This window comes from Phyllostomus discolor, chromosome 5 (genome assembly GCF_004126475.2).
Source record: "Phyllostomus discolor isolate MPI-MPIP mPhyDis1 chromosome 5, mPhyDis1.pri.v3, whole genome shotgun sequence".
Lineage (NCBI taxonomy): Eukaryota > Metazoa > Chordata > Mammalia > Chiroptera > Phyllostomidae > Phyllostomus > Phyllostomus discolor.
Window position 1 is genome coordinate 15,181,261 of NC_040907.2, and position 27,386 is coordinate 15,208,646.

The 27,386-nt window shown below is 57.8% G+C and overlaps 2 protein-coding genes across 2 annotated transcripts in view; one reads left to right on the forward strand and one right to left on the reverse strand.

The window, feature by feature from the left end:
- GRHL3 (grainyhead like transcription factor 3) overlaps positions 1–11,410 on the forward strand; it is a 33,020-nt gene extending 21,610 nt beyond the window's left edge. Inside the window, exons 10-16 of the mRNA XM_028512882.2 lie at positions 309–387; positions 525–658; positions 2,323–2,357; positions 3,548–3,636; positions 4,474–4,559; positions 6,950–7,014; positions 11,050–11,410. Of these exons, the coding sequence (XP_028368683.1) occupies positions 309–387; positions 525–658; positions 2,323–2,357; positions 3,548–3,636; positions 4,474–4,559; positions 6,950–7,014; positions 11,050–11,164 (603 nt within the window). The 3' untranslated portion in view covers positions 11,165–11,410. The remainder of the gene's footprint in view (positions 1–308; positions 388–524; positions 659–2,322; positions 2,358–3,547; positions 3,637–4,473; positions 4,560–6,949; positions 7,015–11,049) is intronic.
- A 3,142-nt stretch (positions 11,411–14,552) lies between these two features.
- Positions 14,553–27,386, reverse strand: part of STPG1 (sperm tail PG-rich repeat containing 1) — a 40,322-nt gene continuing 27,488 nt past the window's right edge. The window contains exons 7-9 of the mRNA XM_028514234.2: positions 25,720–25,885; positions 17,526–17,716; positions 14,553–15,454 (exon numbers count right to left, since the gene is read on the reverse strand). Coding sequence (XP_028370035.1) covers positions 15,378–15,454; positions 17,526–17,716; positions 25,720–25,885 — 434 coding nt within the window. The 3' untranslated portion in view covers positions 14,553–15,377. The remainder of the gene's footprint in view (positions 15,455–17,525; positions 17,717–25,719; positions 25,886–27,386) is intronic.

Below are 27,386 nucleotides of genomic sequence, written 5' to 3' on the forward strand. Positions count from 1 at the left end.
TTCATTCCTATCTCATCCCTTTCCGAAGATGTCTTTCTAGAGCTCTGTAGATGTTTCTCCATGTCTCCCTCTTTCACGTCTCTCTTTCTTCTCAACTCCCTCTGACTCCATTTCTTCTCCCTCCCTCTCTCTGCATTGGTGTTGGGCTGGGCAGGACCGGCTGGGCCGGGCTGGGCCAGGCGTCGGTACCTTCCTACCTCCTGGTCTCCGGGTAGAAAGCAGCACCAGAAGGCTGGCCATATTTAAGATGCAAAGCAGCCAGTCCCTCCCCAGACACTTGGTGACCGTCTCCCCCTCCTCTCCCGCAGGGAGCCGAGAGAAAGATGCGGGATGACGAGCGGAAGCAGTTCCGGAGGAAAGTCAAGTGCCCCGAGTCTGGCAACAACGGTCAGTGGGGCCGAGTGGAGAACTGGGCCGGGTGGGTTGGGGTGAAGGGGGGAGAAGAAGACTGAGGAGGTCCCCAACCTCCATTGGGGACATGGATGGTGGGACCTCAGGTCACGGTGCCTCCCTTTCCCCATCAGGCATCAAGGGCTGCCTGCTGTCCGGCTTCAGGGGCAATGAGACCACCTACCTGCGGCCTGAGGCTGACCTGGAGACCCCGCCGGTGCTGTTCATTCCCAACGTGCACTTCTCCGGCCTGCAGCGTCCTGGAGGGGTGAGGGCCTTGGGCTGAGAGAGGATCCCGGCCCCTGGGTGGGGCCTGCCTTAGCACAGGCCAGTGGGGGGGGGGGGGGGGGGCGACCTGCCACTCGGCCAGTCCCGACCCATTTAGATGTTGATGGGTCCTAACATTCTTCACGTCAAAATGAAAGCACCTTCACTGAATCGCAGGAGACTAAACGAACATACAAATGTGGTCCCAGACCTTCGGGGACCTTTTCTCCTCAAGAGGAGAACGCTAACGAGGGAATGGGCTCTAGGGCCGTCAGAACGTCTCTGCCTGGAGCAGACACAGGGGCGGTTTCTGAGGGCTGAGCCCCAGACTCGAGTGCAGCCCCCCAGAGCTGGGAGGGTAACAACCGTCTCGGGCGCCCTCAAGAGCACTCCCTGTGCACCAGGCTCGGGGCTCCCCCCGCACCAGCCCCTCTCACCCTCGCTGCACCCCTGGGAGGTGGGTCGTATTGTTCTCCCTGGATTTGCGGGGTAGAAACTGAGGCACCGGGAGCCCCCAAAGTCACACAGGCAGTGGCGGAGCTGGAGCCAGGCAAGCTGTCTGCAGGATCGGTGCCCTGCACCGCTGGCTACACACCCCCGCAAGCCAGGAGCCATTCATCGAGTGCCGGCATGTGCCGGGCACGCTGGGCCCAGCCCTGAATGCGCCCTTTCAGGTCCCCTCACAGCCACCCTTGGAGGCAGAGACCGGTTGTCCCCATTTTTCCGGACAAGGTCGCACAACAAGTCAGTGGCAGAATCAGGGTCCCAGAGCTTGTCTGCTGGTTTGCTTCCACGTTAATTTCCTTCCCTTGAGTTGGAGCTCACCACTGTTCAGGGGGTGCTGGGGGCAGAAACAAGAAACAGCCTTTAGGGTCCGAGACACATTATGGGGCTGGAAGAGCCGCCGATGCTGGTGTCGCCCTTGGCACACTTTTAAAGCCCTTCCCATGCCCACCGCCTTCCTGTCACTCTGCCCCAGGGTCGGTGCCGTGGCCCGCACAGCACAGGCGGCTGCACTGACCCGCTCTCCTTCCCCAGCCAGAGGCCGAGTGGGGGGATGAGCCCTGGAGATTGAGGGCCCCGTGGCCAGGCTAACAACAGCTCAGCTGTGGGGAGGCAGGGGGACCAGTCTTTGCATATATGCCCTGGGAGGGGAAGGCCCTCCGGGAGGCAGGGAGCCGGAAGAGGAGACCCCGAGTCTGGAGCCTGAATCCTGAGTGCCTCCTGCCGGGGTTTTTCTCAGGGGCTCTCTTCCCTCTCTGGGCCTCAGTGGCCCCTCTAAGGCGCTGGTGGGGACGCACCAGGCAGCGGTGCAGGGCCCCTGCCTGAGCTCCCACAGCTAGTCACCTGCTGCAGGGCAGCCCTCCTGGGCGTGCTGGGGCTCGGGTGGGACTCCCCGCTCCTGCCAGCACTTCTGCTCAGACACCTCCTGTGTCACTGAGTCCCTGACTCACACCACCTGGGTGGGGGTGGCATGCTTCCTTTCAACCCAGGACCTTGGCTCACGGGGGTTGTTACCTGAGCATCACGGACCGGGAGGCACTGAGACGGAGTCTCCCTCCGCTGTCCCAGCCAAAGGCCGTCCCTCCCCTAAAGCCTCCCGCAGCTCAGGGCTCCTCTCGTCTTCCTGCCTGTGATGGACAATGTCTCCTCTTTTCATTTCAGGCGGTGCCCTCGGCAGGACAGGGCAGCTCCGGCAGGTACGGAGACAACAGCCCAGGGCCGCGCCTCCCTGCCTGGCCCCCCTCACTGCTCTCCCTGCCCCCACCTGCCCTTCCCTCTGCTGCTCCCCAAGCCGAGGGCTGGGCTCAGGGGAAGCGGCCACGGGGACTCTGCCCCCAACCCCAAGCTCCTAGATTCATGCTCCCTTCTCACTGAAACTGCCTGGGTTTTTATGGGTTTGTTTTATGTGAAAAGCTGGCGAATCTCTGGCGAGACATTTGCTTGTAAAAGGGGAAAGAAAAAGTCTCAGAGATGGGGATGCAGATTTGGAGGGTGAGGAGGGGACGCTGTGCTGGAGGAATGGGGGTGGGGGGCCGGAGCCCCCCCGCCTCCTTGGGAGGGGCCTGGAAGGGCCTCACCCTCCCTGTGTCAGCCACAGTCCCTTCAGGTCCCTCGGCCTCAGCCCAGAAATCTGTCAGATGAGGAAGGTGGCCTGTGGGGACGAGTCTGCTAGGAGCAGTGGAGTGGAGATGAATCTTTGTAAATGGGGAGCACTTTAGAAAATCATTTGTTGATACCAGTCTCGTCCCTATAAACAGGAGGTGCTTTTCCTAAGGTGTTTTGACACCGAATCATGTCTCCCCTCCCCACGGGCTCAGTGAGGCAGGCCAACAGGGGTTAGTGCTCCACCTACAGAGAAGGAAGCTGCGGCTCAGAGAAGCTAAGTGACTTGCCCGAGGTCACACAGCTCTTAAGTAGCAGGGACAGGCTGGAACCTTAGTCTTACTTCAGTTCAAGCCCACAACCCTTCCTCCTCCCACGGACTCACATCCAGTCGGATTCTTGCAGAGTTTAATGTTGATGATGCAACAGTGGCCCCTGTTCATTGCAGCCCTCCTGCGGGCCACACGCTGTTGGACAGCAGGCACAGCGTCTCCTTCAGCCCCGCGGCCTCATGAAATGCTGTCATTACTCTATCGTCATCCCATTTTATAGATGGGAAAGCTGAGAGGCTAAGAGACTTACTCCAAGTCACCCAGCTAGTGAGAGGCAAGGCTGGGATTTGAACCAAGGCAGTCTAACTCCAGAACATGCTACTCTAACCACTGCTCCGCTGCTTTGTGCCTGCGCTTGGGGGGGTCTCCTTCACCTCTGAGGCTCATGGGCCCTTTGCACTCCGGGATTTCTTCCCCTGGGTTCCTGATGAGCCCTCTCTGCCGCCCCACAGGCTGCCTCTGAAGCGTGCCTGCTTGCCCTTTGCTGAGGAGTTCGAGCCTCTGCCCTCCAAACAGGCCAAGGAAGACGATCTGCAGAGAGGTAGCCTCACTCCCACCCCTCTGTCGCCTGAGCCCACCCTGCCCCTGGCCCCCGTGGGCGTTCCCCAAAGCCTTGGCCACTGGTCCTGGCCCAGGCAGCAGCCGTCCCAACGAGGGGCTGCTTAGGCCCCAGAGCTGGGGTTGGGCCGAGATAAGAGCATGGGAGGAGGGGTAAGGAGGGCACCCAAGGTGCTTAGAGGGACCGTCACAGAGCTGGAGGGGTCCCACCACCTTTGACCTTGTTGGACGTGGGTGTCCTGGGGCAGCCGGTGGAGGTGACAGGCTGGTTATGCTGGACAGGTCCCCTCGCTGTCTCTGATGGAGGTGGGAGCAGGGTGGGGTTCCCATAGCTGCCTTTCTGGCTCAGACACTCCAAATCTGTGATTTCCTGGGGGTGGAGGACACCCCTAAACCCCTGGGGGCCGAGGCTGAAGCTTCCGGTGACCTTAACTGAGCCTTACCTTGCACTTGGCATTTCCAAATGTCATATTGATAATTCCCACAGCAACACCGTGGGTTCCACCTCTGTTTTCTGTTTGGATGAAATGGGACTCAGTGATGTTAAAATAACCTCTTCAGGTCACACAGCGGGCGGAGGGGGGCAGCGGGGATTCACACCTGCCTAGGTCGGCACAGTGCGAGCAAGTGGGTGGCGCCTGCAGAGCCAGGGGTCGCCCAGCTGCGTGCAGACCCTCCGCAAGGACGGGCTTTTTCTGCAGAAATCAATCTTATATTAAAAAAAGAGTATTATTTTTTAAGATGCCCCCACCCCGAGCGGTACCCCCAGGCTCATTTCCCCTCCCGGAGTGACCCTAAAAGTGACTGCTTCTCCCCTCAGTCCTGCTGTACGTGCGGAGGGAGACCGAGGAGGTGTTCGACGCGCTCATGCTGAAGACCCCGGACCTGAAGGGGCTGAGGAACGCGGTAAGCGCCTGCGGACCTCGCCTTGCTGGCCAGAACCCCCCTTGTGCGCCTGCGCACACGCTTCTTCACGCTTTGCCACACCGTTCTGATTTCCCACAGGAAGGCTCTGGGAAGGAACATGATGGAAGCTTGCTCGGCATTGCGGTGGCCCCCCTGGCCTGCCTCGCTGGGGAGGGCCGGTGGAGGGGGGCAGGGGCGGGGTGTGCCTCAGTGATGTTATCTGGCGGCCAGAGTCCTGGCTCCACCCGGGTGTCGCACACCCCATAAATCCTCCGTAATCTGATGGCTGCTGTCTGACAGGCCGGGGCTTTTTGTTGGCTTTGCAAACCTGTTTCTGTGTTAATGGGAATGAAACCCAAAAAGGCTAGGTCCCGGAGACACTTTTTTCTTTCCCAAGGGGCCTCATTCCTGTAGGTTATGGTTGGCTGGGGTTGAGGGGGTAGGTGGCACTGGCAGGAGACACCCCCTCACCTCCACCTCCCAAACCACCGGAGAGCAGGTGGAACAGCCCTGGACAACACCCAGGGCAGCTTTGGGGCTCAACAAAAAACCAAGCAAGCAGCCTCAGCAGGGCCAGATGTACTTAAAGGTCAAACCACTCAGAAAAGCCAGATCGTAGGCTGCAGAAGGACAACATGAATCAGATTATAACATTATCTGCCCTTTGAAGACCCACACAGTGCCCGGCATTGTGCAGGCACGCTGCACGGGCCAGCTCTGCCCCTTCTCTTAACAGCCCTGAAGACTGGGCACTGTCATTAGCTCCTCCTCTCCCAGGAGGAGAAGGCTTCCCAGACAGAGGCCAGGTGACTTGCCCAGGTGACCAGAAGTGGCGGAGCTGGGATTCTGGCCCAGCCTCTGTCCACCCTGCTCTGCTCTCCTGTTCTCTTCACAGATCGTCAGCCTTGCTTGGCGCCAGCCCCAGGAAGCTGGGCTTGCAAAAGGCCATTCCGTGGCATTTAAATATGCTCAGTCTCATTTGGGTCATTTGAATACAGACTCACTGGTACCTGAAAGGCTCAGCTCCCCCGGCTAGTGCCTGAGCTCCCTCGGCACTGGCTCTCCCCAGTGGGCGCCCGCCCACTCGTGACGGGTACAGTTCCTGGGACGCAGAGCTGTTAGCTCACAGGGCAGCCCACATTGTCTCTATGGAACTTACGGTTAGGAAGTTCCTAAATTCTTGCTCACACTGACCTGAGAGCTTCCTGGTAGCTTCCAGCCACGTCACCATTAAGACAGCCCAGGAATTTTTCTGGCCCGGAGGGATCTCTGTCAAAGCAGAGAATAACCGAGGAGCTGAACCTGCTCCTCGTCCTAAGAGGCCCAGCGAGGACACTGTCAGCCTGAAGCCGTTGGCCTGAGGTTCTCTGCCCTTCAAGGCAGCCTGACTGGGCCCTCCCCTGGGGGCCGGGGGCCCTGTTGGTACCTCCTCTTAGCACCCCATCACCCCATTTTACAAACGAGGAAGCTGAGATTCGGCAAAGTAAGACTTCTGCAGCCCCACGTGGAGAAGCTGGGGTCAGGCCAGCTGCGTCTGCCCAGCGGAGACTCGAGGCGCCCTGGGCAGAAGTGGCTGATGGGCGTAGTGGGTGCCGGCAGGCGCCTGCAGCCTCCCAGCTGCAGCTCCCTCATCTGTAGAAGGAGCTCCAGGTTTTAGAACCTGGGTTCTAGGCTGGGCCTGGGCAGTGCTTTAGCCTCTTCGAGCTCAGCATCCACGCCCATCAAATGGGATTACTGATTCCTGATGGAAGGAGGAAATGTTTGAGTTGTCCGCCCCCACCCCCACCCCCACCACCGTAGGGCGGAAGCATCCCTATTGCTGCCCTTCTGAAGTACTAACATGGCCACGGACTGAGTGTTGACCATTCATTCAGTACCTACCAGGAACTGTCCTAAGGGTTTTACGTGGACCGCTTCATTCAGTTCTTCCGGCCACCTTGGGAGCTATGCACTGTAGCCGCTGCTACGAGTAGTTTGCACAGAATTGGCCAGCTGGCAGAAGGGGCGCCCTCCGCACTGGAGCAAACCTCTGACGTCAGCCTGGGGCGGAGGGAGGTGGAGGTGCCCTTTGGGAGATTTTATAGCCACTGAACATGCTGTTTATTGTGATGTGGGAAGGCTTATAACATACAGGGATAAGTAAACCTGCCTATGTAGAATATACAAATACCCATATACATGGCCAAATGACGAGAAGGACTATATCCAGATGTTGGTGGTTATTATCTCTGGGAAACAGGATTATGGATGATTGTAATTTTCTTCTTTGTATCTTCCCACAATCTGGGCATGTATTACCTTCATAATTAGGAAAGTCGAAGTCGTGATATAAAAGAATGTTGCACACCCCCTCGGGGCAGCAGCTGATGAACCCTGCCGTTCTCTTCCAGATCTCCGAGAAGTACGGGCTCCCCGAAGAGAACATCTACAAGGTCTACAAGAAGTGCAAGCGGGGGTAAGTGCCCACTGCCGCTCCCCCTCCCCCCACCCCTCTCTGCCGGTTTCCTGTAAAGCGTTGCCTCAGGGGGCTCGCAGCAGGTCCACTCTGACTGGCATAGCCCTGCTGCTCAGGGCTGCGTGGTGTCTGTACTTGGCTTTGTGGAGAGGACTAGGGGGTCTGGAGTTGGGTAGAGCGCTCCCAGTCAGGCCAGGACCCCCTAAAGAGACCAGACAGGGATTGCTGTTGGGAAGGAAAGGAGTGGGAGACCGGGGGAAGTGCAGGGCCACATGTCAGGAGACTCAGGTTCAAGTCCCAGGGCTGCTGGATAACCAAGTCATTTGATTGTAATGATGACGACAGGGACTGTCATTCACTTGACCACCTACTCCTGTCAGATAGTGCGCTAAATGTATCTCACTTAACCCTCACAGTCGCCCTGCGGCCCACACTTCGCAGGGAGAGAAACGGAGGCCCAGAGGTGGTAGGAGTGTTCAGGGGCAGGAGCAGCAGGGGAGAGTCTCGGCGGCACAGGGCCCGGCGGCGGGGCTCCCTGCTGAGTCAGGGTGCCCAGGAGGGAGTGGCTGGCCGTGTATCTGGAATGTGATTGGGCGTGGTGGAGAGGGGGCCCCACCGGGGATGCTCCCCCGGCCCCCTCACCTGCAGGTCTGCACCCAGTGTGGGGGAGTAGAGCTGTACCCTCGGGGGGGCCAGGCAGTGCCTGTCGCCCACCCTGGGCTCCTGGGGGTTTGTGCTAAGGACCACAGCACTCTTCGTTTTCTTCCCGGGGGACCCCTGGGTAGGGCGAGGTGGGGACAACATGGTGACTGCCCTTCCAGGCCTCAGTCCCTCGGTCAGAGCCCTTGCTGCCTAGGTCACCCCGCCAGCCCAGCCTGGGGCCCCCGGGCAGTGAGGAATGGCCGTTGTCATGCCCTGCCCAGCGGATGCAGGCCCGGGGCTCTGGGAAACAGCCCCAGCCTTGCGTCCACAGCTCCGACCCTGGACGGCTACTCTTACTGGCTGTCCCCGAAAGGTGTTGAGGCATTGTCCCCAGGTCCTGTCTGTGGCCTCTCCCTTTTAGAAGGCTGCAAAGTGAGGCAGATTTTGTACTCAGGCTGAGGCCCCATCCAGTTAGGCCCAGGGCAGCCTCCCTCTCGCAGGCCCAGCCCTGCCTGCCTCCTTGGTTCCCACCCAGCTTCCCATCGGAGGGCGGGGTGGGGAAGGTGTGCGCCCCGCAGCCCCTGGGAAAGGATCTGTTTGGTTTTGGTTGTATGTGTCTAGTGTTTTTGTGTGTGTGTTTTTTCTTCCAAGTTTCGGTTTCAAACTGGGGCTCACACACTCTCGGGAGCGGGACCCAGCTCACAGCGGAGGGCAGGCTCTGCTCTGCCCGGACAAGCCCAGCCCCGCTCCCCGTCCGGTGCCAGTGCCGGCACCCCTGCTGCGGCCCCGCCTGCAGCGGCCTCCCTCCCAGGCCACGCCACGGGCTGGGCCGAGGGGCTGGGCAGGGCCCTCCTGTATGGTCTGGGGTGGTGGTGGTGGGGGTGCACATGAGGATGCCCCAGCCGCTAGCCCCGCTGGCTGAGCTGCAGGCCTTCCCCTTCAGCCCGGCTAGCTGGTGAAATCATAATTATAACTTCTGCTTGTGGAGCACTTTGCACATGCCAGGTGCTGGGCTAGATAACTCCCGGAGCTCATCTCACTGACCCCTTCAGTTTAGTGTGATCGTCTCTGTTTCTGCAGAGGAGGGAGCTGAGGTTCTGGGTAGTCCCAGCCCCAGAGTTAGTGGCTGGCAGAAGGAATCCCGGCCTGGGCACACACCCACTGTTTTATCTTGCTTCCTGCTTTTGCCTCTAACCACTAGCAATGAGCGAATAAAGGCTGTGTCCAGGCCAGCGTCATAGCCCTGGGCATCACTCAGCGGCCTTTCAGAGGCACCCCACACCCCTTGCACACCCCCAGCCATGGGAGCCTCAGGTCTGGGACTGCCTGTGATGCCCAATGAGAAGAGTCCCCCAAAACCCTCTTGGGGGAGGCCAGGTTCATTGCCACCTCCCGCAGAGTCAGACTCTCCTCATCTGAGGAGCAGGAAGTTCTCATCAGCGAACTAAACCTAGTTCTCAACAGCGAAAATAAACCTAGTTTATTTTCATAGAACCCTCCCGATGGTCCTCTGGACAAAGGTAGATACAGTCAGCCTTACAAGCACCACTGAATGCTCGAAAGATTAACAAATACATTGTTTTTGCTGGCAGCTGGCCAGCAGTTTCATGCGAACCAGGACAGAAGACAGCTAGACGCTAGCAAGTGAAGAGGCCCCCATTCAGGGCCAGCGGTTCCTGACAAGCCCCTGCCTCTAGGGCCCAGCCGTCATTGCCCTCTGAGGGGCAGGGGTCCAAGGGCCTGTCTGGGAGCCCCCGTGCACAGGTGTGTGCCTGGGCCCACGGGGGCCCGGCCCGGGGGCAGGCTGGAGGCAGGCAGGCTTCAGTCTGTGCACGCAGGCACTCACATAGCGCCGGGCCCCTAGGCTCACCAGTACAGGCACCCTGTGAACCAAACAAAACCCCGCCCGCCCCTCCACCCCGGGCCTGGCCTCCTGCAGCCCCCAGAGAGCCCTCTGTGAAGTGAAGGAACTGCATCTGAGACCGGAGGAAGCAGGGGCCCGTGATGAGACGCCGGTGCCAGCACCCAGGCCCCAGGGCCAGAGCCCAGACCTCCCTCTGAGAAGCGGCAGCTGCCTGATGCAGCTGCAGAGACCACCAAACCAGGGCGGTGGCTGTGCTCACCGCTGCCTGCGTTGCCCCTCCTAACCTGCGGTGGTGGGGACAGGGCAGCCACCCCCCCTGTGGGGTCCTCACTTGGGGAAGCAGACAGCTCCCTGCCAGGAGTGGTGCCCTGGGCTTCCCACCCTCCTGCCCTCTCACAGTAATCCAGCCCCCGTCTGAGCTCTCCCCAGCCCTGGACTTTGTCTTCCTCATGTATGCCACTTCTTTCATTTGTGGGGTTTTTGCATTTTCTTTCTAAAAAACATGATACAGTGGAAGCAGAAGAAAGTCTGGATTCAAATCCCAGCTCAGCCACCTACTGCCTGTGTGACCTGAGGGGAACGATGTGGCTTCCGTGTGCCGCAGCTTCCCCACCGACAAACTAGAGGGACAGGGGCACAGGGTGTCATCCTCCTGGGCCAGCTAGAGTCTGAGTGCTTGGCAGACAGGATCTGGGATCTCTTCTCGGCCCTGGTTTCCGTTGGCGTCAAGGCCCCGCCTGTGGAGAAGCCTCAGCAGACGCTGGTGGGGCGGGCCCATGAACGGGTGGACGAGATGCTCAGTTTCATTGCAAAGGGAGAGCTGGTCTGATCGGTCGGGTCACCTCTCTGTGGGGCCTTCATCAGGGTGCCCTTCGGCGTGTGCTCTGGCTTTACCCCCCTGCAGAGGGCCACCACCACGGAGGCTCTGTCCCTCACAGGTGGGCCCAGGTGCTTGCCTGAAGGGTGTGGGGAGGGAGACGGCCAAGCCCTTCGAGTCTGTTGCACCGCCCCCGAGGCTGAGCTTCACGGGGGTGGAGCCGAGAGTGGGCTCCTGAGGCACCTGCCTCTGGTTCGGGCAGGCGCCCCCGAGGGACGCACCTCATCTTCTGGCGGATGGAGCCACGCCGGCCCGCCCACCACACCTCCCGGGCGTGAACTCACGCTCTGTGCCCGAGTCCTCGGTCTGGCCTGGTAACCAAGGAGCAGCAAGTCTTCCCCGGGTGAACAGTTGCTCAGACGTGTCCATACACATATGTTTTAAGAGAGGCACCCGGCGCAGTAGGTGGGCGCGGTAGCAGGCGGGCCTGGTTTGAGTGGCGGCTTGGCCACATGGGCATTGTGCCGCCCCTGCAAAGGGGGACAGTGAACACCCACCTTGCGGGTTGCTGTGAGGGTGAGAGGGAGAGTCTGTGAGGTGCTTGGCATATTTGGGGCCCCTGATACGTAGTAGCCATGACTGTCATCCCTGATGCTCAGAGGCCCTGAAAGCAAGGGGCCGCCCACAGTTTAGCCTGTCCCTTGTCTTCCAGAATCTTGGTCAACATGGACAACAACATCATTCAGCACTACAGCAACCACGTCGCCTTCCTGCTGGACATGGGGGAGCTCGACGGCAAGATCCAGATCACCCTCAAGGAGCTGTGAGGACCCGGGGTCGGCTCCGGGCACCCACAGCCTCTCCCCACGCCTCAGCGCTGCTACTTGAACGCCCTCCCCGAGGGAAGAGGCCCTGGGGTCACAGAGGTCAGGGCCAGGAAGGGGCCCGGAGGGGTCCTGATAGGACCCCCGTCTCGTGCCTGGATCTGCTCTCGGAACTCCCGCCAGGGACTTCTCGGCCAGAGACGGCGTCACCTTGGTTCACGCACCCAACGGACCTTCCTCCTCGGCAGCCGCCCGTCGGGCGGGGGAGGCGGCCCCCTCCCCCCCGCGGGGGCTCAGCTGACGTTCTTGGCTCTTCCAGCGACTTCAGACCGAGGAGTCCTCACCCTTTGGTCGGTTAAACTTGAACAGTCTTGATTTTCAGTGTGAATGACTCTCAGAAGACACCGTGGTGGACACGCGTCTTGCTCGTGGACTTCACACCAGACGGACGGACGGAGCCCGTCCGCCAGAACCGCGTGGCTGCTGCTGCTGACCGCCATGTCTGCTCACCGTTGTGCACATTTCTCCCTCCTGGTTTTCGTTTATGTTATATATAATAAGTATATATTGTGTATATATGCAACATTTTATATTTTTCATGGATACATTTTTATCATTTCAAAAAATGTGTATTGCACATTTCTTGGACTATTTTTGTAGTTGTTATTCAGTTATGCATTTTGTATACTCATATAGTGTTTAGTAATAAAACTCTTCCTATGTATTACTTCACATGCTACACTTGTGCCTCTTGTGGAAGTCTTTCAGGAGGAGAGGGTGGAGGCAGACAACGCCTCACCCCTTCTCTGTCCTTGAGCGGTTCGCCCCGGACCTGAAGGGTGGTGAAAGCGCGGGGCACTGGAGGAGCGGAGGTCCCTGCCTGGAGGGCAGCGGACTCCTGATGCCCAGATCTCTGTGTCGTGTGGTCCCACAGGCTAGAGGTGATGACCTTAGGGTCACTGACTGGACATGAAGACGTCCTGGGAGAAGGGCCCAGGACCACCTCGTTGCTTGGGGCCAGCAAGCAGAACCCGGGGCTGGGAGCCGTGCGACCCGAGTTCTGGTGCCCACTCTGCGCCTGCACTCCGGGCTGGGCCACTCCCCGAGAGCCTGCTCCTGCCAGCTCCCGGAAGCCGCTGTGCTGGTCCCTTCTCAGTGAGACCCACGTCGGTGGGAGTGTGCACACCACGGGAGCTGACGGATGCTGCAAACCCAGGCCCTTGTTTCCCTAAGGAACAGATCACAAACCACTCCGTCCTCCCTCCCTCCCTCCCTGCCTCTCCTGGCTCACCAGCACACTGCCACCTCCAGCCCTCCGTTTCTTGAGCTACACAAGGAGGGGTGTGGTCTACATGAGTCATTCGTAACTACCACCTTTGAGCCCCAGGTTCACTGGTGGGTCTCAGAAACCACCACAATGCGGGTGGAAGGACAGCAGGCAGCTCTCAAGTGTCCTCTAGGACTTGATCATGGCAGCTTCACTTTTCTCCATGTACAGACGAGAGTTTTGCAAACTTTTGTCTGAACAAAACATTTTCTTTACAGTCTGAAAACCCTGGCGGTCTCTAGGGGCCTCCAGCCCTGGCAGCAGAGTGTACGGCGCTCGCTCCCGAGGCCCTGCCTGGAGCTGGGGCTGGGACTGCAGCTGGGCAAGTGCGGCACCGGCCCTGGGTGCAAAAGGAAGAGAAGGCGCAGGACTCGGTGATCAAGATATTCAGTGCAACTGTGTGTTTAATGACTGAAAAATTGACGATGAACAGAATATCAAAATTTGAAGTCAGGATCAGTACTGATGGCTCCCATGGCCTTGGGCTCAGACAGGGCTTGCCCTGCATGGGTTGGGGACCCTTGGAGCACCCGGAGCAGGCACCCTGCCCCTGCTCCAGGCCTCACCACTGCTCTGACACCACCCGAGTGGCCAGAGCAGCGTGATGTGTGAGGGTGAGACGGCAGAGTGGGTGCAGAGCACGGGCACATGGCCGGGCACACTGAGGTCCCCCGAGTCTGTTCATTTCCTTCCTTCCTGAGCTTCTTGCCCCCTCCCCTCCTGGAGCCAGCCGGGAAGCTGGAAGGTGGAACTTGTCACCCTTGACTGCACATTGGAATCAACTGGGCAGCTTTTGTGTCAGCACAGATCCCACCCTGGGACAATGAACTCAGAATTTTGAGGGGTGGGGCCCAGGCCTCCGGGCCTTTGAAAGACCCCTTGGTGATTACATTGCGCAATCAAGTTCGAGAACGACTGCTCTGAAGGCGCCAGAATTGCACAGGCCGTGAAGCCTTTGCAACCTGCTGGCGTGTGGCTGGGTGAATATGCACAGGGAACCGGCAGCCTCAGTGCAAAGCCGGCCGCAGAGCTCAGCGAAGGAGCGGGCAGCTCCCAGCCACTGCACAACCTCCTGCCTCCAGCAGAGCCACCGGGCCATTCTCATACCCTCCACATGAGGAGACGAGGGCTGTCGGGGCCCAGAAAGACCCCCGGGACCTCAAGGAGAGAGCACCGCTGGCCTGGAGGGAATGCAGTGCTGCCCTCACAGAGGGTCCGGGAGAGCCGCTCCCAAACCCGACAGCAGCCACCCCGGGCCTGTCCTTCCCTCCAAAGAGTGAAAAGGGTGACGGGGTGAAGGTAAGTCCTTTCCACGCAGGGGGCCACTGAAGAAAGGTGGCTGTTGGCTGGTGGGGAGAGCACCCCCTGTCGGCCTAGCAGTCACAGTCCCTGGGTGAGGGGAGGAAGCCACGGGTGAGGGAAGCCCACGTGCAGGCAGGGATGAGTGAGTAAACGAGGAAACAGGAAGGAAGGGAAGATGGGAGGAAGGAAGGAGGAAAGGAGGGAGGGAGGAAGAATGAAGGGGGGGGGAGGAGAAGGACAAATGGAAGGCCAGAGGAAGAGCAGAACAAAATGGGGCGTATTTTTCAGACCGTTGCTCCTCTAAGCGTGGCCCAGGGGCCAGCAGCATCAGGACCACCTGGGTGAGTGTAAGAAATGTTTCCGCCTCAAACTAATATAATGTTCTATGTCAGCTACATTTCAATGTTTTTAAAGGGAAAAAAGGGCAGATTCTTTGGCCCTACCCCAGACCTATGGAATCTGCCTTTTCAACAAGCTCTCCGAGTGATCTGCATGCACATGCACATTTGCAAACACTTTATTCATAAACTATCGGCGTGTCCTAACCCTAACCAGACACATTACAACCATGCTGAGAACTTGAATAAAGATACCGATGCACGGCCCCTCCCTCGGATCAATTCAACCAGAACTCTGAGGGCCGGGGCCGGGGCAGGCTGTTCCCGCACCAGCCCCCAAGGGCCCCGTAGGAACAGCCAGGCTTTCGGAACCAGAACGGGGGGAGGGGGGGCTGCATGGGGCTGTGGGCGGCCTGCATCATCTTAAGAAGGGACGGAGGCGACCCAGTCCCTCGGAGCTTGTGGCCTCAGCTCCAGCCACGTCTTCTCCAGAACACAGACCGAGAACAGCCCTGCTGCTCTCCTCCCAGGCTCCCTTCTTCCCTGACCCCACTTGGAGGGCGCTCCTTCTGGGGGGACGGCCCTCACCTGCCAGGGCTCAGCCCCACTGCTCAAGGGGAGGAGGAGAGCCTGTCGTGTCTTCTGGTGCGTCGTCCCCAGCCTCTGCCCGCAGTGACCATGGGGCAGGCTGCTTCCAGCCCCACGGCCTGCTAAGGCCCCCCAGGGGCAGAGGGACCTACACGCCGAGACCCTGGGGTCTGGCCCCACTGTTAAGAGTCTGGGAGCAAGGAGAGGCACAGCTCTAAGTGTCAGCTTTGAAAGGGCCTTCCAGACTGTCTAGCACCCAAGGAGACAACTGATGGCTTGCAGAGGCGTTTCCTTTGGCCTGAACAAAAAAAATTTAAATTGGAATGTGGTTGTGAACATCTCAAATGAAGAGGCTGCACATCTTAAAAGCTTCCCAGATGCTGTTGAAAACCTGCACATCTGGCAACAGTTTGCTGGACCAGTGGCTCTGTCCACTCCTCATTTCTGTTCAGGAGGCCGAGGGGTCGGCGAGGGCGGGGGCCCAGTCTCCAGGAGGCAGCTGGGGGCCAGGACAAATGCAGCAGCGCAGCTGCAACACCAGACGGGGGTGGCGGAGCTCATCAGCTGTCGCAGGTAAAAGGCACATTCTCTGAATGAATGTCCAGGGAACCTGGGCGGGGTGGCTGGTGGCCGGGGCTCTCCCCAAGGCCCTCCGAGGCCTCTACAGCACCGGGATCCACTTGTTGTCCTCATTGTAGAGAAAGGACTGCTTGCCAGGGAACTCCGGCTGGTACGTGGCTATGGGGACAGAGCAGGGCAGTATTGAGAGAGAAAAGGCCAAAGAATAGTGCAGGAAACAGAGAAGCTGAAGAGCTGTACGACCCATGGACATGAACTAAGGGGGTGCAGGAATGCTGGTGAGAAGGGCATGCAGGGCAGAGGGGGATAAAGGGGAGAAAACATGGGGGCGATTGTAACAGCATTATCAATAAAATGTATTTAAAAAAAAAAAAGAAGAAGAAAGAGAACAGGCCAATTGCTGGAGTCTCTTTCTTTCTACGTCAGAGCTAGAGGCCAGGCCAGCGGGGCCCCTGTGCCCGCCCCTGCCCCACACGTGCGGGGAGGCAGACAGAGGAAGTTCCCACCCAAGGCCGTCTGATGCCTAACTCCAACATGGCTTCCCACCTTCCTTAACTCACTTTAACTTCTTTAACAGAAGAAAATTGACAAAAGATCTTTCTATGAAATTTGAAAAAAATATATTGAGCAAAGCTATCTATACTCTTAAAGGAGCAAGGTGTCAGCTTGGTGGGGTTTGTTTGGATTTAGCTCAGAAATTTCCAGACAAGCAAGAGCCGTGACACCGCGGGCTCTCCCGGCCCCCAGCAGCCAGACCCACATGGGGCACCGGAACCACCACCGGGGAGATGGGAAAGGAGACAGGAAACTCTCTGTTGATGCCCATCTGGCGGCTGAGGGGCCGTGCAGGGCCCGGCTGGTGAGCTGCGGAGCTGCTGCTGGGGGCACGTGGCCGTCCAGGCAGGTCTGCACCCCCGCCCCGGGAGCCGAGAGGGCAGATGTTCGCACATGCTCACGCCCAGGAGGCCGCTCCAGGAAGCCCGCCTTGGGGTGGACAATCGGCCTGCCCGGTGTGCCGGGTGTCTCACACCGGGTGTCTCGCACCAGGCACAGCACAGAGAAGCTACCGAGAGAAAGCTCCTCCGGGACAGGGCCAAACAGGGTCAGACAAAGCTGCCCGCAGGTCCCCAGGCCTCCGAGACCACCAGCCGGAGCTCGCCACTTGTCTGGGACATTAGTGCATTGGCCGAACCAAACTGACTTCTACCTGGACTGACCAGATGACCTTAGTTAAGGTCAAACCTCTGCGGGTTTGTTGGTTCGATTACATTTCCAAGGCCAGAGCCATGAGGATGACTTTCTCCCTGTCCTGTCTACCTTACACCCTCCTCACTGGTGTGCTTGGAGGGGAGGGTATCTCCCCTGCCAGACGGACACCTCTGGGGGAAAGCACAGGGCTTAAGCCCCCTTCGCCTCCCCAGGGTGGGAGCAGCACCCACGCTCACCGAAAGGCTGAATGTGGCAGCCCCGGCAGCCGCCTCAGCTCGGCCTTCCTCCGCCCACACCACCTGCCCACTGGCATGCCTGTCAGTGCCCGTGCCACCAGGTCTGGTCAATGCCAGGGGTGACAAAGAGCTAAGGGGACCTACAGACAGCCACAGATAGCTCGGTGGGTACAGAGACCACCCACCAGAGTGAGTCCCTCAAGCTATTGGCTCTCAGGTAGGTCCCAGAGGGGACAGGGCTCACTGCTTACACTCCCCTGTGTGGAGGGGATGGAACTGGGTGTCTTAGAAGAGCTGCCCCAGTGAATAGTCCTCAGTTCATTTCACGACAAGCCAGGCACTGGGGGGGGCAGGGGGAGGTGCCCCACCCTGCCCCTCGCTCCCTGAGACCGGCATTCCAGGCCCTCCCCCTGTAGAGAGGCCGGTGATCTCAGCGTTTCTAAGAACATGGACTTTTCTGACAACCTGGCCAAAGCCACGCCCCAGAAACAGTGTTCACAGACAACGTCAGGGTCCCAGACCCCTGGGCACCTGTCTCGGAGCCTCTCGGGTACTCAGGGTCCTTGGTTGTGCATCCCTGGCCGGGATCAGCCCTGAGAGCCCTTTCACCTTAAAAAAAAACCTTTCATGCTCTGAAAGTGTAAGCGGAAAAGTCTTCTCCATCTGCTCTCACCCCTATAACCCGATTGGCAAACAGCCTACAATCAGTGGCATCTGATGGCCCAGGAATGACAAACAGCTCCTCCAGCCTCGGTTTTTACGATCATCTGAAACACTCCCCTGACCTGGGCCGGGCAGGCTGGGCTGGGTCGGCGCCGCCGTCCACCGGCTGGTGTTGGACACGAACGAGGCGCTGGAGACGAACAGCTTGGGGGGGCCGTTGTAGTCCACGATCTCGTACTGACCAGGGCCTGGGAGAGGCGGCCTCGGGGGCAGGGGCAGAGGCGGGGCGGAGAGCTTCAGGCTGGAGTTTCTCCTTTGGAAAAGATAAAACGTGAAGCTGCACTGAGGCCGTCTATGGGGGAAATGGGGGTGTTTAGACACAGCCAAGACCTGCCCCACACCCAGCCGTCTGCAAGAGGGCCGGACATGGTGGGGACGGGGGGTTGGGGGGACGTGGCACTAGGGACCTGCTTCTTCCTGGGGCTCCCCTGTGAGTGCGCTGGGGGCCTGGGACCTCATGTTCCTCATCTGCACCATGGCGATCGTGCTGCTACCTGCCTGGTGGGCCTGTCATCAGGGTTCCCTGAGACGGTACACCTAAGACTCGAACACAGCCCAGCACCAAGCGGGAGCTGAGGACACACTGTTGCCATAACAACGCTACTGAGCTACTCAGGAACGGCAGGCAGCATTTAGCTGGTTGTCAACTCTGCCCCGTTGGTAGTGCCTGGCTGGAGCTCTGTGTGAAGACTGAGGCTTCATGGGGGCTCGATGGGAAGAGCATCGGCAATCTACTTGTGATGTCTGCCATGGCCAGGGAAATAAAACAGGCCTCCCACATTCCCAGGATTTGCTATCCCAAACCCAGCAGATCTCTAGAGGCCATTCCAACGCTGGCATTCCGGAATCCTACCAAATACCTTCCTGTCAAGGCAGGACGTGGGGCAGGAGAATGCTGGGAAATTAAGAGACGTCTGCCTAATACTCACCGCTTACATTGCAATTGTTTGTCTCCAGGTCTGCCTCCCCCTCTCCCAGAAGAGGGGGTCTTTCATGTCTGGTAGTGAGAGAATAAGTGAACGAGAAGTGGTACCTGGACTTACACCCTGGCTCTGGCACTAACTCCCTCTGTGCCTCAGTCTCCCCATCTGTAAAATGGGGGGGTTGGGCCCGATGACCTCTGAGGTCCCTTCCAGCTGTGACATTCCATCAAGCCTTGACTCAAAGGGGGTCCACTGGGCTGCCCAGGGAATTCTGGGATTGTTATGGGAGTCCTACGGCTCCCCTGGCCATGCCGTAGAAGGGCTGCCCACCTCCGCCTCACACCTGAAGCTTCTCCTAAGGCCTCTCAGCACGAGGGAATGGAAGGTTCTCAGGGCACTGAACAGCCGCAAGAGACCCCCAGCTCAAAGCCAACCCATCGGAACAGAGGAGGGAGCGGGGACTCCCGGCCACTGAAGCCCCGTTGTCCCCTGGCCAGCTCCTTCTGGAACACAGGTGTTCTTAAACTTGGGGAGCAAGAAGGGACCTAGAAATGTCTTTTCCAACATCCTCGTTTTGCTGAAGAAGTTGGTGCCCAGAAAAAACAAGTCACCCAAAGTGCAGAGCAGGTTAGAGGTCATGCCAGCACCAGAACCCCAGTGTCAGCTGCCCCACAGTTTGGGGAAGGCACATGGTGGGGGTTGGGGTGGGGGAAGCCTTTGAGTTTTAGAGCCACGCAGACCTGAGTCTGAACTCCCGTGGTGCCTCTCACTGGCTGCGTGACCTCGGCCGGTCCGCTGACCTGCCTGCCTGCCGCCGGGCACGGCACCACCCACTCTTCCTAATGGAGCTGGTGAACGGGGAAAGGCATGGAGGACACCCAACAGAGTGCCAGCACACAGTAAGTGCTCAATAAAAGTAGTCATTGTCATTGTTATGATCCCTGCAGCACCTCTGCCCGCTGCTTGGCCTCAGAGGAGCCACTGAGCCTCAGGAAATGGAGACCAGAGGGCTCCCTCCCAGAGTCACCCAGAGAGTGGCCACTCCCGCTCCCGGGAGCCTTTGAAAGCCCAGCAAACCTTCCCGAGGCTCCCGCAGCTGGCGTTGACGCTTATATTTAGAACAAAGGTGCTGTAGGAAAGGGGGAAACACGTGGCCTCCCTTTTTTCCCCTCCAGCTGGCAGGGAAGAACTGGTTACAGTGTGTGATCAACCACCTCTCCCCTTGAAAATCAAAGCCGGCTGCTCCTTGTTCTGGCTTGGGTCACCCCTTCAAAGCACCCTCAGAAATCGGATGCGTGTGTGACTGGCATCCTTGGGAAACAGGCTTGACTCCAGGATGTCAGGTCTGAAATGGGCCAAGCGTTGTAGGAGGTCACCCCACTGTCCGGGTCACCCCCAAGCCCAGGTCTCTGAGAAGACCACGAGGGGTCTGCTCTCCCGGCCGGGGATGGCCTGCAGGAGGCTGAGCAGCCTGGGTCAGGGGCCTGTCAGGGTTCTAGGGGAGATTAAGCGGGACCGTCACATGCCCTCCACCCCCTTAGCGCCTCCAGGTGGGGCTCGGCACTGCCAGCTCTGCTCTCCCGGTCTGCAGAGAGCGCCGGCCACGAGTGCAGCTCTGCCCCCCACGCTCTGGGGGGGTCCGGGCTCTTCCATGTGAAGACACAGACCCGGAGAGCTCCTGCGGGTGTGGCCACCTGCTGCCAGGGACAGCCGTGCTGGTGACAGCTTCGGCAGCCGCACTCTGCTGTGCACTCAGACGGACTTCCCCAGTTACTAGCTGTGTGTCCTTGCAAAAGTCTCTTTGCCCCTCCTTGCCTGTTTCTTCTTCTGTAAAATGGTGGGTCCTAATACCTGCCGCCCAGGGTCGTCATTAAAACTAGCTAGTGCTTGGTACCCGCATTTTTTTTTAATATGGAATGTAAGACTAGAGATACAAACCACCTCGAGAGGACAGGGAGAGAGAGAGAGAGAGAGAGAGAGAGAGAGAGAGAGAGAGAGAGAGACTCATCGCAACTGAGTGAATCCGGAAATCTGCCCTAGCAGAGCGAGCATTGGCCCTGAAAGGGAAGCTGGAAGTCTTCAGGTGAAATATGCGGGGGAGGCGGCACTTCCAGCAGAGGAAGGAGCAGGGGCCAGAGCGGTACCCCATGTGACAGGAACTGGGACACCAGGAGACCAAAGCTGCACCACCTAGGCTGCCTTCAAACCTCAACCCCCCCATGATTTCTGGGTTGTCCACTTGTTTCGGACCAGCCGCCCTCACAGACCCTGATGAGAAGCTAGAGGAAAAGCTTCTGTTCACAGCCCTCGATCCAGCCCCACCTGCTCTGCTCCTGCTCCCGTGCCACCCTCCAGAAGCGCCCCACAGCACACTGCAGCGGCTCGGCGCCCTCACCCGACTGCCCCTTCTGCCAGGAGCGCCTCCTTCCCCTGCAGACTCTGCTTCAGTCTTCCCTGCTGGCCACCTGCAGGCAACCCCTCTCCCCCACCCCCACCCCCACCCCCACCGGGCTCCCTGGGTGAGCAGGTTTTGGGGTCTGACGGGCCTGGACTCTGCTCCATGCTGCAGCACCTGGGCAGGTCCACGCTTCACCTGTGCAGTCCACGTACAGTGCCGCCCACAGAGGAGCTGGAAGCTCGGCCCTAGATAATATCGGGGTACCTGGCCCCTCCACACATTCTAGCCATTCTTTTCTTGGCACGTAACATGCTGCATTTTTAATGCTCCTCACTTATCCAGCTGTGTCTGTCTGACTCATGTCTGGGGCCCTGTCCCTAATTCCGGGACATGTGCTGGAGGGCAGAGAAGAGCAGAAGCAAAGGGGGGAGCCCAGACAAATATCCCCCCGGCCCCCAGTTTCATCATCACCCAGGGCTGCCCCCTCCACAGCGACGGGACTGGGCAAATCCGAAGGCCAGGCCGGATCAAACCTCGGGCAGCCCTCAGTGCTCTGTGGCTGGGGCTTTTGTGCACGCCTCATTGTCAGGGGTTACGAAAGCCCACCTGGTCCTGCCCCGTAGAGAGAAAGCACCTGTCAAAGGCTCTGCGGTGGCCGCAGCCAGATTAAATGTGTTTGCAGCTTCTAGTGCGAGCTGTTTGCAAATCTTCCGAGAATAAAGGATGTCTGGGAGCACTCGGCAGGTCGCTGGGGGAAGGCTTCCGGGACCCTCGGGACACTCCCAGGCACAGATTCACTCTGCCTCGGGGATTCCCAGGGTCCGGAGGGACAAAGGGGCAATTTTTTTCTCATCATTAAAGGGCAGCTGATGCCTCTGGGGTGGAATGCAGCATCTGTTTAACGCGGCAGCAGGTGACAGATTACAGCGCTTGGGAAGAAGCTCCCCATATCTAATTGAAAATCCCAGGGGAACTTTAGGTGGGTCCCTGGTAATTACCCAAATTGAAGCGGGGCCAGCAGGCTTGGTTCTCGGGCCCCTGCTGTGACAGAACAGCGTGTCGGCGCAGAACCAGGGGCTTAAACCTCCGGGAAGTGGATCAGGGGTTAGGAGAGTGTCAGTGGGTGTTGCACCTCCTCCCCGGGAGGGAGCGTGAGCTGGGAGGCAGCAGCTGGGCGGGACTGTTTTGATCTCTAACAGCCCTTATCCTGACGCGCCCTGACTGATTGAGTCACCACTGAGACACACTCCCAGGCCCTGAAGACGTGACACCTTGGCTGACACTGCTCTTCTCAAGACCCCTGGAAGCGGATAAATCCGCTCAGGTTTTGAGTCACCAAGCTGAGCCATGGCAAAGGGACACCCCGTGACGCGTTCTCCAGCCAAGGACCCCAGAAATGGCCGCGCTAACAGCCTGCCAGCCCCTGGCACAGACCTGCCCTCCAGGCACCCCCCACCCCCCACCTCCAGAAACACCAGGCCAGAGTGGAGGGCCCTCTTCAGCATGTATCTGAAGTCCGCTGTGTGCCATTCCTGGTGTGCTGTGTGGGTCACCTTATTTCATTCTTGCAAGCGCCTTATGAAGCACCTGCTCTAAGTCACGGAGAATGAATTTAAATTTTGCAGGGAGCTAAGTGACCACCTCCCAACCCCACCCTCACCCCCAGTTCTCAAAGCTGGTGAGTGAGAAGGCGAGAGGTTGGCGGGGGATGGGGTGGGGGATGCCCCCCGCCCACCGTCAGCCTCCTGAGCATTCCTGTCAATCACCAACCTCTCGCCTCACTGGGCCCCACTTCTGCTGGTGGGGAGCAGGGGCTGACCACTCCAGGGAGAATGAACATCTCCCCCGTTCCCCCTGACGAAAGCAGAGCCAAACATCACTTTGCAAGCTGGGGCCCTACCCTGAAATGCGGAGCCAAGCACTTCCAACCCAAGAATCTGTCCCAGTGTCCCAGTGTCACCCCAGACACTGTCACCTGTGTGTCTGGTGCCGGCGACAGGAAGCTGCGCAGACCTTCTCAGGGGCCTGACAATCCCGGACCATCAGCGCCCAGGGACTCCTGTCCCTCCTCCCTGCAGGGACACGGGAGAGCCCACGGAACTCAAATTTAAGGGGCTGAGTTTGGACATTCCTGCCATACTCCAACAGTCAGCTGCATCTTTTCTTCCCATTACATCATGTGCCATTCAACACAGACGGACGGATGCCTGTTTAGAACAACCCAAAGCACGCCTCAGCTCTGTGCTCTTGTTTCCAAATGAAATCACAGGTTCCTCACCTTCATCCTTTCCTTGCCAATTTTAAAACTGTATTTTTTGGACCTCCTCCGTGGGTCCAGGCTGGCTCTGCAGTCACCATCCCCTCCACGCTCCCCTGAGTGGCACGCTGAGCACACCTGGGGTCACGAAGCGTCAAAAACGGGAAAAGTTCCCCTCTGTTCACAGGCACAGAGAGGAAGGCACGGCGAGGGGCAGGAGCAGCCCTGGACCACAGAGCCGGCCGACACAGACGTTCTGCCGCAGGCGCCGGGACCCCGTCCCCTCGACAAAGTAAACCCGAATGTAAGAGACCCCGGGCTTCACAGGTTCCTTTCCTGCAGGCCTTCTCCGGGCCTTTCCTAAGCCCACGCTCACTGCGGCGGCCCCAGGGGCAGAGGGCTTGTTGGCAGTGTTCCCGAGGCTCCTTCCCCAAGGCCGCACCATTCGCAAAGCGGCCCAGAGAGCCAGGGAGCCAGACCACAAGCAGGCACCCGGCCCCAGAGCACTGCCCGGCCGGAAAGACTGCCCTTGGGGAGGTGTGGGGCCACACGGCCCGGCATTCTGCACACGCTCCTCTGCCTTGCCCTGAGCTGCTCCCAGGTGGGCCTGGCCGAAGGTGTGTATGGTGTTCTGTTCACCTGAGCAACTCCACAGCCTCCAGCACAGAACCTGAAACCTCCAGAGCCTGTTGATTGACAGATGCAAATGCCATTAAGTGAGAATATTTGAAACCACTCATCCTAACTTAAGCAAAGCCGAGTGGCACCTCTCCGGGGAAAGCTGTTAAACACTGAGGATTCGCCACGCTCCTTGCACGATTTCCTTGATGCAGCTGCCAGGCTCGGGCTGGGGGCTTGAGTGGCCAGGCCGATGGCCAGCTGCTCCCTCTGTCCTGATACGGCCGTAGGTTACAGAGTAGTAGCAGCTGGACTAGGAATGGCTCTGTTCCAGCACTTTCTCGTCTAATCCTTGCAGCAGCCCCGAGATAAAGTTCTTATCTCCACCTAACAATGCGGGAATGGAAGCTCAGAGACAGCCGTGTCTGCAAGGGACAAAGTCAGGGCTCCCACTCGGGTCCGCTGAGCCTGTCCTCTCACCCACTCTTTTGTCTGGCAGAGTAGGGGACAGGCGGTGAGCTGTGGTGCCCCCGGGCCACCTGGAGGCAGGAAGTCCCTGATGTGTGGAGGCCGCCTGCTCCCACAGACTTTCCTGCCCTAGTCCTAGTCCGGGAGCCACATGCAGAGCCCCAGAACCGAAGGGCAGAAGCGGCTTACCCTGTGGGCTCCATCTGAGGCCTGGCTCCCTCCCTCAGGATCCTGAATTGCCCTCATTGGGTTCCGGTCTTGCTCCCCTCCCCGACTCCCTCCTTCTCGCCTTGGACTGACGGTCAGAGTGGCCCAGTGTTGCTGGCCTCCCCGAGGCACCCAGATTTCTGACCCACCGTGGCCATGAGCCCATTCACCTGCTCCACAGTGTCCTGATGCCTCTACGCTCAGTCCCAACCCTCCCAGTCAGCCCTCCCCGTGACCAGTCCCGCCAGGGGATGCCTGCCCAGGGGCGAGGTCTCGATGCTGACAGGGGGCCTGTCCTTAACTGCCATTAGTTTTAGAAGTCCCAGAGCCATTTGAGGAATAAACAAGCCTCGTGAGTTTTTTAGCCTCTTAGCTGAACATAACATTAAATATGCAGGATATTAAAAATGGTAACACAAATCCCTGTCTTCACTTTTTAAATGTGTGTTAATACTAAGTCACCATGTGCACCTACTATACATATGCCAAATATATGTGTGTGTGTGTGTGTATATATATTTTTAAGCATTTTATGTATTTATTTTTAGAAATAAGGAAAGGGAGGGAGAAAGAGAAGGAGAGAAATACAGATCAATTGCTTCTCGCATGCCCCCTACCAGGGACCTCGCCCACAATCCAGACATGTGCCCTGGCCAGGAATCGAACAGGCAATCTTTCGGTTTATCAGGTGATACGCAACCCACTGAGCCACACCAGTCAGGGCATATGCCAAATATGTATTTGTGAATCTGCAAGCAACACTATGGGGCATGAATCATCCCCACTGTACAGACGAGGGCGTGGAGGCTCCAAGGGGCTCGTATGGTGCCCCCCGTCACACAGCAGGAAAACGGCAGGGATGCAGTTTCTGTCCAGGTCTGACCCACCTCAAAGTCTAGGCTTTTAACCCATCAGCACAAAACGGGGAGAGTGCCACTGCTTCTGTATGTCGTGCCCTCCAGGGGAGGTTTCACGTTGTGAAACAGAATAAAGTCGGCACCAGGAGCGTGCAGCCTCACAGGGGATGTGGGAAGAGCCAGGCAGCCCCCAGCGTGATGCCCGGTGGCACCTCCGGCTAGCTGGGCGGACGAGGCGAGTCTGTCGGTCCCACTGACGCCTGACTTCCTCCTCCAGGAAGAATAACTCTTACAACAGGGTTATTATGATAACTGAATGAGACATTAAGTTCCTGGTACACAGTAGTTGCTCAATAAAATCATGCTTTCAATACATACTTACTGCACACCTACTATGTGTCAACAAGTATCCTGGAGAGCAACCTGGCACAGTGTCCTGACAAACTGTGACTCCCCTTCCTTTTCTGCCCATGTTGGGGTCCTTCCCAGAACCACCTTTCCAAAGAAATCAGAAAAATTGGGACTCACGGGATGACAGTCTTTGTCGGAATTTTGATGTGCTCATTGGGGTTGTAGTAAGCAGGTCCTGGGCCTGTTGACATCACTTTCAACCCACGGCCAGTTTTTGATTTGAAACAGGACATTAACACCTTTGGCGATGGTTTCACAAGGGATTCGTTGATATTATAATAACCTGAAGAGAAGGAAATGTTAACACAGAATAAGAAACTCATCTCAAAATAAATAAAAAGCCATACCTTACACCGAAGGATACGTGGAATGACTGTGAGGCGACATCGATCCAGGATGATCGCACGGAAGGGCCGTTGCTCAGGAAGCACGAGCCACCCGCATCACCTGTGTAGCTCATTTAACCCGCCCAGTAGCCCAGCAATATGCGTGTTATCGCCTCCATTTGAAACGCGAGCCATCTGAGACTCAGCGACATCAAATAATTTGCCCAGAGACATTCACCTAACCAGGGACTAAACCCAGCTCCCTCCTCCATACAGTAAGAAGAATAATTCTTCCAACTACAGGGTGGTTATAATAGTTGAATAACATTTTAGGTTCCTGGCACATAGTAGCTGTTGCATAACTATTTTGCAATCAACAAATATTGATTGAACACCTACTACGTGGGCCCAGGGCCACCTGTCTCCAAAGCCCATGCCTTCCCACCATGCCCTGTCTCAGGAAACTGTGACAGAATACAAGTAATCTGACTGTGCACAGCCTTCAAGGAAGAATGGAACGGTCTGATCTGGGACTCAGAGGAACAGTTTCGCCCTAAGTTGTCCATAGCCCTGTCGCCGGGGGTAGGCGTTGTGCAGTCCAAGAGCAGTGCTCGGCAGAAGCCTGGGAGACATCTGCACGCCCAGGCTCTGCACTACTCAGAAGTTAAGAAAATGATCCAGCATGATGGAAAAGCTCTGAGCACCAGGATGCACGTCACAGCAGTCCCTACCCCATGAAGACGGGTAGCCTAGGTGTCTACAGCCCAATCTGGCAGAACGTCAGCCCCGAAGATGATAAATATGAGAACCGTTAAACAATGGAATTCTATGCAGCAGAAAGAAAGAAGGAGCTCCTACCCTTTGCAACAGCGTGGATGGAGCTGGAAAGCATTATGCTAAGCGAAATAAGCCAGGCAGTGAAAGACAAATATTATATGATCTCACCTTTAACAGGAACCTTTAACAACAAAACAAAGAAACAAGCAAAATATAGTCAAAGACACTGAAATAGAGGACAGGCTGACAGTGACCAGAGGGGAGAGGGGAGGGAATTTCAGGGGAGAATGGGAAGGGTTTAAAGGAACAAATATAAAGGACACATGGACAAAAGCTAGGGGGGGGTGGAAATGGGAGGGAGGTGGGGAGGGATGGGTGGGTAGGCTGGGATGGGAGTAAAGGACAGGCAAATGTACTTGAACGATGATTAAAATAAAATTTTAAAAACATATATGAAAACCATAAGGCCACATGGCCAAGTTTCGGAAAATAAAGGTAAGCGAAAAAGTAAAATAAAGCCCAAACGTCTATATGTTCTGTGATGACATCTGGGTACAAATGCATTAAAACAGGCAGGCGCCCAGGAAAGTGGAAGTGATTACAAGGTCTGTCCAGAAGGTATCCAGCCATGCAATATGAAAAATAGAGACATTTATTGCAGAAGATACAAGATACAAGAAA